Consider the following 13,362-nt stretch of genomic DNA (forward strand, 5'->3'; position numbering starts at 1 on the left):
TTCAGTGCCTCTTCATGGTTGTAAGGAAAGTAGTCCTAATGGGATGCTGCAATTTGGATTTTTTCCATATTCTAATCCAGAAGTTCTTAAGTCCTTGTGTGAGTGTTGTGGTAGAATTACTTTTATTTAGTAAGACCATTCCAGGAAAGGTCTTGGAATAACTTCCCTATTTAGAGGTTTCTTTTTTTGAATGCTACTTTTCCATCAAAAGGTCAAAAGTGCACATTACCGCTGTCTGTCTTGGCATCAAAACCTTCCTAGGCCTGGGTTTCTTATTCAGAAAACAGTTGAAAACTATTGCTTTGGAGTCTCAGTTCATAATCTGCAAAATGTGAGAAATTGGGACCGTCATCTAAAGATCTTTTCACCTCAGTCTGGGATGGAGTGGTTTTGCTCAGCGGTGAAGAGGAGTAGTTGTTACTCTCCTTATTATAGTCCACTTTCTTGTGTTGCAAATTACTTAGAAGAAGCCTCGCAGTGCACTTTTTCTCCAAATGTAGAGCCTTCCTATAAATCTTTCTTGCATGCTGTTTTGTTTTTATATGCTAGTGATCCAGTCTTTGAAAGAAGAAATTTTCCATGTTGCGTTAATAAAATCCCCTTGAGAAGAATTTTATTTCTAAGTCATGTATTTTGGAGTGAAATTAAGTGGTTTACCATACTGAGGAAAGGTAATCCACTAAAGAAATCGAGTCCGTTTACTGTGTATAAATTATCCAGTGACACTGCATACTTCAGAGAAGCTCTTCTCTATTCTTACGGTTCTAGTTCTTTATAATCAAACCAGAAGGGCGCATTTTCAGTTTAAATGAATGCTGTAAGTGCCCTAAGAGGGTATCTCCTTCCTTCCTTCCTTCCTCGCCACACCCACATCTATCATCGTCCTGAATTTCACATTGATCATTGCCTTCCTCTTCTTTAGAGTTTACCATATATGTTTCCTTAAACAACACATGGCTTCATTTATGGACTGTATCTGAATGGAATCGTATGAATTCTCAAGTTCTGTCTTGTTTTGGGTTTTTTTGTTTGTTTGTTTGTGTTTTTGTTTTCTGAAAGGGAGAGGGTGGGGGAAGAAGGAGAAATTCTTTTTTTTTTTTTTTTTAAGATTTTATTTATTCATTTGACAGGCAGAGATCACAAGTAGGCAGAGAAGCAGGCAGAGAGAGAGATGGAGGTGGAAGCAGGCTCTCTGCTGAAGAGAGCCTGATTCGGGGCTTGATCCCAGGACCCTGGGACCATGACCTGAGCCGAAGGCAGAGGCTTTAACCCACTGAGCCACCCAGGCGCCCCAGAAGGAGAAATTCTTAAACAGGCTCTATGCCCAGGGTTGAGGAGTCCGATGTGGGGCTCAGTCCCACGACTCTGAAATCATGATCTGAACTGAAATCAAGAGTCAGATACTTAACAACTGAGCTACCCAAGCACCCCTGAAGTTCTGGCTTTTTGGCCCACTAATATTTTACAGTTGTTTAGGTACAGTCCTCACATTGAGGTAAAGGGCTGTTTTTTGTAGTCTGGTTAAAGTGACTAATGCTCACACAACCCATAGAGTTACACAGACTACTAGTTCCACCAAACATTTTGCAGAGTAATTGCCTGATGAATACTGCTATCCTCAAAGGGAGGAAAAAAGGTTGCTATAACGAAATGGTCCTCAGATATAGTTAACTTTTCACATAGCCACTTTGAGATGCTTGGCTCGATTTCACTTAGTTGACGATTATTAAAAAAAGTATCTATTCAAAATTAAATGTTTTTTATTTTTTCCTAACTTATTAGAAAGAAGCCAAATGAAATTAGAGCATAATGGTTTGTGAGGAAATCAAATGAGTGCCAAAGAAATGGACTATATTCCTAATCTTTTTAAATTAAAACTGTTCGGGTAAAACAAGAAATTACAAGAACAACATAGAAGGTAGAGCAACAGGCTCCTGTTTATATTATAGAATTAGATTTACAAGAGATGTGGCACAGAACTAGAAGCAATGAAGAAAAAAATTATTAAAATCATTTTCAAGCAAAATACAAATTGAAAGAAAGTAATGGCTATATATAAGCAACAGATAAAGGATTAAAATGTATTCTACAAACAGCACCACCTGTGTAGTGTTCTTGCAGTTTAACCTGAATCTAATCATGAAGAAACCAATCAAATCCAGATTGTGGGACATTGTACAAGACAACTGGCTTGGATTCTTAAGACCAAAATTTGGCGGATGGAGGGGGGGTGAGGGGAACAGGAGGACTCTTACAGATTAAAAGAGACTGAAGAGTCTGAAAGGTAAATGCGATGTGTACTCTGGTTGAATCCTGGATGTAATGTCTTTTTTTTTCAACTACAAAGGTCATAATTGGGACAACTGAAAAAATTTTAATACGGACTTTATAAAAAATGATGTCTGTTAAATTTCTTAGATACTTATATTGTAGTTATATAGAAATATATTCTTACGCTATACATGTTGAAATATTTAGGACTCAGTTTTATGATGTCTGCAGTTCAAAAAGATTAAGCAAATGCACAAAATGTAGATTTGTGGGTAACCCCTGTGGCATTCTTTCAACTTTGTAGTTTCAGCCTTTGAAAATTAAAAGTCGGAGAGAAAAAAATTACTAATGAAAATATACCTGTTCGTATAAGTCTATAAATGCAGAAGGGAGAACTCCAGAAGCCCACAAACCCATAAGTTTTATACTTTTTTTGCCTATGAGGAACAGAACAGGCTTGGCAATGTGGACTAACTGGGGAGACCAAAGGGCGACTCCTGTTATGTCTGTATTTTTAGATGGGCTTTTTTTTTTTTTTTTAAAGATTTTATGTATTTGAAAGAGCACAAGCAGGGGTGGTGTGGGAAGGGGCAGAGGGAGAGGGAGCAGCAGAGTCCCTGTTGCGTAGGGAGCCTGACACATAGCTCGATCATGACCTGAGCCAAAGGCAGATGCTTAACCAACTGAGCCACCCAGGAGCCTTAAGACATCCAGCCTGTTGGATGTCTTAAAATGAAAACATACACCGTTTTTGGATGTCTTAAAATGAAAACATTCACTGTAAAAATACCCTTTAATGGAAGTTAATTCATTGTAAAAAAAAAAAAATTTGCAGGTATGTTAGAACCCATTACTGTGTGGTGGAGAGGAAATAAATACTGTTTGCTTAGTTAAATTTTTAAAGACCAAGACTGCACCTGAAAAGAAATCTGTAACAAAACTAAAGACGTTCCACAGCTCCGTGAGAATAAAACAGACACTAGAAAAAGGGAAAGAGGAGATAAATAGAAGATAAAATGTAAGTGGCTAATAAACATGAAAAGATGATCAACCTTATTAGATATCGAAAATGCAGATTAAAGAAGATGCCCTCTTTTGCAATTAGGCAAAAAATTTGAAGATTCTTAACAGAGCCTTGGCCATGGTATAGGGAAACATAGACTATTGTCCATGATTTTCAGAAATTTAAATTGGTATTGCTTTTGTGGTGGGCAGTCCTAGTCCATATTTAACTTAATAACAACCAGCGGTTCCTTTTCTGGGAATCTGTCCTATGGAAATCCTTGAACAAGTGCACAAAGATACCTGTCGAAGAATATTTCTGTAGTGTTTACAATAGACATCTATAAAGACTCAAAATACCTACCAATAAGGAAGTACCAATAAGTGAAAACCAGAAATTAGAGTACAAATATGCCCCCATTAGTACAGTGGACCCTTGAACAACTGGGCTGGAGGCACCTACCCCATCTCCCTTCCACACCTGTGCATTTGAAAATCTGTGTATAACTTTGAGTTCCCCAAAACTTAACTGCCAGTAGCCTGCTATTGATCAAAGGCTTTACCAATAATATAAATGGTTAACGCATTTTGTGTATTATGTGTATTATATGATGTGTTCCTATAATAAAGTAAGCTAGAAAGACTGTTAAAATCACAAGAAAAAATACACTTACTGTAATGTATTTATCCAAAAAAAATCCACATTTTAAGTAGACCTGCATGCTTCAAACCCATGTAGTTCAAAGGTCAGCTATGTATGAAAACCAGCAGAATCAAAAAAGTCTTTGGTGTAAATGCATACAGAAAGGTCAAGCATTTGTTTTCATGATTTTTCTGTGTGGAGAACCAGTTTTCCTGGCATCATTTATCGAACAATTCATTCTTCCTTCCTCAGTCTGCAGAGTCCACTCTTGTCACATGAATTTGCATCTCTTGACTTCCAGTGCCCTATTTGTGTGTCCCTGTCCTGTAGCCCATGGCCTCAGTTACTGTAGCTTTATGAGCCTTAATGTGTATCAGGGCAGGTCCTGAGCATGTTGGCTACTTCTGCTCCTTTGCTCTTATATATAAATTTTAGAATCAGCTTCCCAAGTTCTGGAAAACCCTACTGAAATTTTTATTGAGATGACACTGAATCTGTATAAGTCAGTTTAGGGAGAATTGGCATCTTTACAAGTCAGACCATCTTCTTCATCTCATGGTATTTCTTCATTGGTTTATGTCTTCTTGGATGGATGCCTTTTATCAGTTCTACTTCTGCTGTATATCTTTTGTCACGTGTATTGCTAGGTACCTCTCTTAGAAGTGACTTTTCTGTTTCTCATGTATAGAATTACAGTTGAGGGACACCCGTGTGGCTCAGCTGGTTAAGCGTCTGCCTTTGGCTCAGGTCATGATCCCAGGGTCCTGGGATTGAGTCCCACATCCAGCTCCCTGCTCAGCAGGGAGCCTGCTTCTCCCTCTGTCTGCTGCTCCCCTGATTAAGCTTTCTCTCTCTGTCTGACAAATCAGTCAGTCTTTAGAATTACAGTTGATTTTCATACCGATCTCTTCCAAGTGTCCTTGCTCATCATTCTTAACTCGTTTGGTAGATAGGAGTGGGTTTTCTTTGTCGGTATTATTATCTGTGAGTAATGGCATTTACTTCTTCCTTACTCCTACACCTTTTATTTCCTTTTTGTTATCTTGTTAAGCTGACTAGGTCTTCAAATTCTCCGTTGAATTGAAGTAGCAATGATGGGTATCCTTACCTTGATACTGATTTTGAAATGTTTTTAGCATTTTACCTTTGAGTGTGTGTGTTGCACGGTTTTGGTTTGGGGATTTACTTATTTACTTATTTTTGGTCTTTTCCTGCTTTATTTTGGTTTGGTTTTTGTGTAAGTTTTGGTTTGCTTGGTGGATACTCTTTATTGAATTAGAAAATTCCTTTCTATTCCTAGTCTGTCGCAAATACACATTATATTTTTGCAAAAGCTTGTTGGGTAAACTGAGTTGAATGTATTTTTTTCCTTTTTAATCTGTTAATATGGTGATTTAGTTTAATAATTTTTCTGAGGTTAAATAGTTTTTCTAAAGTTGAACTCATCTTGCTTTCTCGAAATAAACCCAATTTAGTTGCCTTAGTTGATTTCTAACATGAAACCAACCTCACATTCCTCAGATAAATCCAAATTGGTCATCATATATCAGTTATTTTGTTTTTTTTTTAAGATTTATTTATTGATTTTAGAGAGTGAGAGAGAGCATGAGCAGGAGGGGCAGAGGGAGAGAGAGGATCTCAAGCAGACTCCACACTGAGCGTGGGGCCCAACGTGGGGCTCCATTTCACAACCATGAGATCACGACCTGAACGGAAACTAAGAGTCAGACACTCATCCGAGACTGTACTACCCAGACGCCCTTTAGGTTTTTTATACACCAGTATTTTACTTAATATTTTTTCATTAGGTCATGAATGAGATTAACCTAATTTTCTGTTCTTTCTAATAGCTCTTTTTTCCATTATATTTATTTCAAGTATAGAAAAGTAACAAGCATACTAAGATACCTTTTTTAAGAAATAAAGTAAGAATATATTATTAAGAATTGTCTGGGTCACCAGGGTGGCTCAGTTTTGATCCTCAGGGTCATGAGTTCAAGCCCCGTGTTGGGCTCCATGCTGAGCATGGAGCCTACTTTAAAAAAAATTTTTTTTTGGTCTGATAGTACTGCTGGTTTAGTAAATCATCAGGTTTCAGATAATAACCCTATTACATTGTATACTTTAAAGTTATGCTGTGTTATGTGTTAATTATATCAATAAAGCTGGGTAAAAAGAAGATAACACCCTGATTAAAATGCAGGTATGTTTCCTAATAAAGGAGGGGTTTGGGGCAGCATAGTAAGGAACAGAAAAAAAACCACAGAGGTGAATTTATTAGATCCAGCGACAGATCATGCTTTTTTGGGACTCAAGACTCGGATAGTTAGGTTTTGATGAAGAGTTGAAACTAGGAAGGATCTGAAGAGTAGTAGACTATCTAAAGGGGGTGTGCCTACATGGAATTTAGTAGTAAGTAAAAAGACTGTGAGCAAACTCAACCAAAATGAAGTCACAAATCTTATCTCTTGCAGGAGAAACTGAAAATGTGCTTATCCTTAATTTTTGCTTAGGATGCGCCATAAATTTGGTGTCTCCATTAATGATCTTTTTATCTCTCAGTTCAAATCAACGTCAAATAAGAACGTGTCTGTGGTAGGATGGATGGTAATGATGGCTGATGACCCAGAACACCCAGATCTCTTCTTGCTGACTGACTCTGAGAAAGGTGAATCATTAGAATATCTAGTGTTTAAGGTACTGCAAGTATATAACATTCAGTTGGTCCAAACATAGTTTAACTGGAATACTTGACCAGGAGCATGTTTATGTGGTTTTGTCTTTTGGGAAATAATTCTGTCACATAATGTATAATAATAATATCAATATTTTAAATATCAGTATCTATTATAAGCATATTTTCTTTGCTGTGTGGGCATAAGCTTGCAATTAAAAGCCCAAGTAATCCTTAGGGAGCTCAGAACAGGCAGAGGGTGGGGGGAAGGAAGGAACTGGGGAATCGGTTACCTTAAAATCTCAGACATTTGCTATATATATAGGTATTACCCCTTCATCTGTACCCTGAAATAAATTGTTTTTCTTAACTTCTGAATGTGGCAGAGGTTTTCCTCTAACTGATTTTGTTCCATTATTTTTAATTAAGTTAATTGGTTATTTAACTCCTATCACTTTCCAAATAAGTAGAGTTAATAATTAATACTTTGCTTACAATGTAGGGAGAGACTTGTGGATGAAATTATTGACTATTGACCAGGGGAGTTTTTTAAGTGGATCAGAGAAGTTGGAGGGTGGGCCATGTAGAATCACCCGTGTGCATCTCTAAGTGGAGGCCACAGGCGGCCATCAGAATGCATCCTGATGTGATTGCTGCTCCTCCTTCATAACAACTGCCAGCTGTTGATAAGCACCTCAAAGGAAGCCAGACAGGAAACGCATTCATATCTGCCCAGAATCTTCCACTGCAGCAACTCACCACTGAAATGATAATTATTGACTATGTACCTATAATTTGACCTCTATTCAGAATGTATTTTGTATCAACAGATACTCTGCTTTTAGAATATTAAAGCATTTTAAGTGAAAACTTAAGCAAATATGTTGTATATGGAAAAAAATAATAGTAGCAGAATGTCTCATTTTGAGATGTAATAGATTGACTTACGGATCAAGAACTCCCTATTCAGCATTCTGATTTCAAAGTCCCTGCTCCACCCCCAAATCTCAAAGGCATTACTCATAAAATTACATTTTAAGGAGATCATTTTCATTGGGCTTAGTTAACAAATTCTTTCTTTCAGTTTCCCTAGTGTGGCTTGATAAAAGTATTTCCAAGTAGCCAAGGTTTTGTGCCATCTGTACTAATGGTCTTTCAGAGCGGGGGTGAGAAAGTAGATAAATGGCAGCCGTGGGCAGCTTTATTGTAGGTATGCCTTCAATTCAAATCGATCTCATGTCCACATCTGAGTTCAGCAAGTAAAACAGTATTATTTAACATTAAACATTTGGTGAAGAAACTCTTGCTTCTGAAAGTGAAAAAATTCTCTGAGTGTTCCAGTCTCAAAGGAAGGCTCCATCATGCCTAAAGGAAGGTCAGGCTCTTGGGCCTTTGAATGCAGTAAAAAAGGAGGGAGTAGAATTCGAAAAGAATTGAGAAATAAAAACTTAGGCCAGTAAAAAAAGGGAATAAAGCTCAGCTTAGGGCAGCCTTCAGTACGTGAATCCTTTCTTTTTTCATTTTATCACCTCAATACACACAACCGTATAAGATACATTTATTATGTGTCAGTCTTGAATTAGTGAACGCAAGTTCTAAATATGCACAGCACGGATGAATTTCTGATTTTCTAGAAGAGGAAAGTAACTCTTCAGATTTTCCCAGAAATCTGTGATAATTTCGGCAAACATAACTAACACCTAAAAGCATACTTGATGTTAGCTAATTAATCCTTAATCACATTATATACCTCTGTTTAAGTGTTAAACTTGTTAAAGCGCTTTGCCTGTAAAAATGTAATATTAACATATTCTGTACTCTCAGTCCCACATACAAATCTAGAGGAGCCAAACAGTTCTTTTATTTGGGTATACTTTACTGCAAAGAACATTTAAGGAGACAAAAATGGTTCTCTTCAAATTCATAAACAGCAAAAGGTGGCTTTCTGAATAACTGATAGCATGTGGACATAGCATAGAGAACTCTTCTTTTTATTTGTATTAGAAAATCAGGTGCTAGAAACAGAATTCTGAAAACTGAGAATTCTAGTCGTGTTTTATTTTGTTCTTTGATATCAGGCTGAATTATTATATGTCAGGATCCTTAAAATTTTATCATTTTTCCCTTGTTTCTAATAACTTTAGGAAACTCATACAAGTTTCAAGCTGGCAACAGAATGAATGCGATGCTGTGGTTCAAGCATCTGAGTGCAGCTTGCCAGAGCAACAAGCAGCAGGTGAGCAGCAGCTCCCAGGCCTCAGGTCATCCCTGCGAACTCTGTGTAAGAGAGTTGCAGGGGAAGTCATCAGACTAACTTGATGCATGAGGCGGGGAAATGATACTGTTTTTATTCTTTCTTATTGACAGCAGTCAGCAAGGTATGAAGTCCACGTTTTAGTGAGGAGATAGTCAATAAAATAATGAAAAACAAAATTTCAAATGCTAAAACTATATAGAGAACAATATAAACTATCTAAGGAAAACAGAATTATGTGATACAGAGGGATAAGAGTAGACACAACTTAAATAAACAGGAGTTAGCAGCAGAGACCTCCCTGAAGACATTGACGTGAGTGAAGGAAGGAACAGCCCTGTGAAGATCAGGGGAGCAGTCGTCTGGTGGGGGGCACAGAGAGTTGAAAGCTCCTGAGGCTGGAAGGAGCTTAAGGTGTTCAAAAGAGGCAAATGTAGCCCATGTCAGTAGAATATAGTGAGAGGCAAGAAAAAATAGAGCCCCAGGGAGGTAAGACTTAGATGGCACTTTAATAAAAATTGTTCTGATTCATCTTTATTAATAACTTGATATGGCTTCCTGTGGTGGCAGCAAAGCCCAGAACCATTTGGATTTGTTTGTTTTTATTTCACCAAATCAAAGATGGTCTAATTCAGACACTTTTCAGCTGCAGAGGAGAAATGAAGCCATGGTGTTGTTTTCCCCAAACCCTGTTGCAGATCTAAAGTTGAGCTGTGAATTGGTAGAAAAGATGTGAAGTAAACATAACTACAGTTATGGAAATACATGTAGACCTTTTGTAGGCCAGTTTTTATTTGGGTATATTTGAAGACCATTGACTTCAGGTACTGAAATTCAGAAGTGTACAATTAAGTGTTATCCGTGGCTGATTTTGATACTATAATACACGACATAAGTTTATATCATCTGTTAAAAGTTTTTTTCACCCTGTGCTGTCAGGACCAAAGTTTTACCCCTTTTTTAATAAAAGAAGAAGCTAAGTCTCAGAAATGCTGAATGACATACATAGGGTCAGAAAATCAAATACCTTTACCTTTTAGGTCCATTCTTTTTAAATATTATTAGAATAGGCTTTGTTCTCTTAGAATTTTTATTTCATATATATATGAATGAAAGACTGCTAGAAGCATTGGTATCATTTTTAGTACCCTCCATTGAGGACATGAAATGCCATAGAACAAAGTCTGCTTTTTTGCCTTTGTCAAGTTTGGGTCTGGGACAGAATGAAAGAAACAGACCTTCTTTTGCCTAGACTGAGCTTATGTGCAACTCAGCTTACACTTAAAGTATTAGTATTAAGTACACTTAAAGTGTGCTTAAAGTATTAACATTTTTTTTAAATTGCAGATTTCAAGATTAATCTAGACACCAACATAAAGGTTCAGTTTCTTTCACTATATTAGCAGACTTTCCAGTTGAACAAGTATAAGCAGGGTTTTTTTATTTGTTTGTCCGTGTACTTGGGAGAAATCAGAGTAGTAACAAATATATAAATAGAAGCTGTGAAATATGAAATTTTGGGTAGAAGATTCTGATTCACTCAAGTACAATACCTTAAGTCACATTCAAGGAACTTAGGAGGAAATGAACTTATACTCTATTTAAACATGGATTTCTTACAACCAGACCTGAGAATTTATACTTTAAGTACTTGAGCATTTGTATTGCACTTGATTTATGATTCAGTTATGATTGTGTTAGAAGGTAACACGTATAAAAGATTCCCCCCTTTTTTCCTTGAATATCCTGGGTTTTCAGAAAAAGATTAGTGAAGTGATAGCTGTTGAGCTGTTTTAAAGGACAAAGAAGTGACCACTGAAGTGTGAGTCTCTCTCCCACTACAGGTTTAGAAAACAGTATAAGGGTTAAGGGTGTTTTTAACATGGTGAAACCCTCTTTAGTCCTCGACTAGAGGACTCATCAGCTGATTTTCAAAAACAAAATATATTCATATTTCAAAGATTTATTGTGGGATTTCTCTTCACTACAATGTGGACTTCATGTCTTATTGTTGGTTTCTATAAGGAATTGAATTAAACCTGGTCCAGTCTGTAAGCCTCACACTGTAACACTGATTTTTCAGAGTCACCAAGTGTCAGATCAGAATTTATCTAGTGATGAGTTTTATTCTTTCACACTTAATTTCATGATGATTTCACAAAGAAATTTTTAGTAATGTTCATTATAAAATTATCCATGCTGGATTTTAAAATGTGCATGTAGGAATTCCTGGTAATACAGATAATGAGAAAACAGATGATACGTACATTTGTCAGAGTGTCACCCTGACGAGAGCCATGCTTCTTTTCTTGTTCGTTTGCTCGCTCAGCGGACATCTGCTGAGCGCCCTGTGGTAGACAAGAAAGATACTGTCTCCACCCTTTCTTCCGTTCCAATTTCAGTTTTCTGGAAAGAGAGTATTAACTCTGATTTTCTCAAAAATGGTCTAGCATATTTTATTCATTATTCATAAATGATTGCAGTACCTTCTGTCAAATTCCTTTTTTAAGAAAGTTATCTGGGATTAAAATAACGAAGAAAGATAAGAAATAACAGTTTGAAAAGCACCTTTTAAGTACTATCAGTTTTGTACTGCTTATATTTTTAAGGTTCCTACAAACTTGATGACTTTTGAGTAAAAGCCTAAGAAAGAAGCGAGGTGAACTATTGCCCCTAAGTGAGAGCAAGTTGCTGATGAAAGCGCCAGCTATAAGCCAGCTCTGCGCCTGGAGGAGCCCAGAGGCTGCGTCTCAGCCTTTGGAGTTCTGAACCAAAAAAGCACTAATTTCAGGGAATGAAGTGAGATATTCCCAGAGAACAAATTGGAGTTCTAAAACAAACTGCCATGGACCACGCTTCTTTTCTCTGAACTGACCTGCGGAAACCACTGCCTTAAAAGAATGAAAGGAAAACCAACATGAAACACCAAATAGTGTGTGTGAATCTTCTGGCGGTGCTGTGCTTGGAATAGATCGTAGCTAATTTGCATTTCTTTTAACTTTGTACTAATTTTGGAGGGGGGAATCGCCTTTTTTTTTAGGTACACTTTAAAAAGGAAAAACATTTCTTATGGGTTATATGAGGGGCTGGTGTTGAACGGAGGTATGAAGATGCTCTGCCCGAGTGGAGTGGGGTGCTCCCAGCTGCCTGACCTGGGGTTGGGGGGGCGCTCTCTGCTCCCAGTCGTCTGCGGCCTCCCTGGCTCTCCCACGGCTAGAGTTTCAGAATTAGACATGTTCATAATATGAGTTGTTGGGGTTTGTTTGGGATTGAGGGCGGGGGTTGTTTGGAATGAGGGGAGTTTTTTTTTTTAAACACTAAACTTTGGAAATTCAGTACTGTATGGGTAACATCATTTCCTACAGGAGGCATCAAGGCTGAGTGTTCCTAGTCCAGACACTTTTCAAGTGGGCTCCAGAAAACATGGTTGTTTTTAACTGGGTTTAAAATTTAGCCTTCTATATGAATTCATTGTTGGACTACAGATCTGCTTAGGAAAGAACCATAATCCCAGTCTAAACTTTTCTGGGATTTTACAGTAATTACATTTTTTTCAAGTTAATTGAATTATCCCTTCTACCAGTCACTGATGATTTTTGTCATCAAGATGATATACTGATCTTTCATCAGGATATTTTCTTTTACAGTGTTTAATGTACACAATGCCAGTTTTTTTTTTATTACTCATTTTCATTATTTTTGTTAAATAGGAGATTCAGGATCACATTTGTTTAAAAGAGCTTCCACATATGTATTTGTGTATGTATTTTATTATAAGGCACACAAAATAATTTTAAAAGGGAAGAAGGTGAAAGATGGAGATTCTGGGAATCTTAAGTATCAAAACTTTCCTTCCTATATGTAACTTTCCTTTATTACAAAACACTTTTCTAAAAACGTACTATAGGTCCCAGCCATTAAACCATATTTTGTCAGTAGTTGACCAAGCTGTTTTGGGAGAGCTCTTCCATGCAACAGTGCGTTTAATTTCCGGAATAAATGTTGAATTGCAGAAAGAAAGAAAAAAGTTTCAAGGTGAACTGCCTTTGAGTTTTAACAAAAAATGGCACTTGAACAAAGGCAACATGTTAGATGTTAGAAACTCATGGGGCATCCTATATTTTAGCAGTGGCCCAGAGTAAGAAATGCTTTTTGACTGATCTCTTCCAATAAACTTGTAATACTTTGGGCCTCACATAAAATTTCTCACATTGCATTCTTAAAGAATTTCATACTTTTTTTTTTAAATCATCTTGAGGCCATGAAGCTTAAATAGAAGATATTGCCCACAGAATAATTAGCTAAGAGTCTAGCCAAAGGAAAGTAGAAGAGCTTTTGGAAAGGATGTTAAGAGTTCAGATATTTTTCTCATATAGCACAGTTAGAAATTACCATTATTTCAGGTTTTGTGGACAGTGACATGGGCTGGGGAGGGCAGAATATTGCCTATGCTAAGTGATTATTCAATTAATGATCTCCCAAGCTTAACCCACGTTGGGTACATAGACACCACCTGCA

At 37.1% G+C, this 13,362-nt stretch overlaps 1 protein-coding gene across 1 annotated transcript in view; it reads left to right on the forward strand.

The window, feature by feature from the left end:
* RALGPS2 (Ral GEF with PH domain and SH3 binding motif 2) overlaps positions 1-12,857 on the forward strand; it is a 151,203-nt gene extending 138,346 nt beyond the window's left edge. The window contains exons 18-20 of the mRNA XM_080824036.1: positions 6,479-6,584; positions 8,735-8,826; positions 11,454-12,857. Coding sequence (XP_080680162.1) covers positions 6,479-6,584; positions 8,735-8,826; positions 11,454-11,483 — 228 coding nt within the window. The 3' untranslated portion in view covers positions 11,484-12,857. The remainder of the gene's footprint in view (positions 1-6,478; positions 6,585-8,734; positions 8,827-11,453) is intronic.
* Positions 12,858-13,362: the final 505 nt, after the last annotated feature.

This window comes from Martes martes (genome assembly GCF_963455335.1).
Source record: "Martes martes genome assembly, chromosome: 15".
Taxonomy (NCBI): domain Eukaryota; kingdom Metazoa; phylum Chordata; class Mammalia; order Carnivora; family Mustelidae; genus Martes; species Martes martes.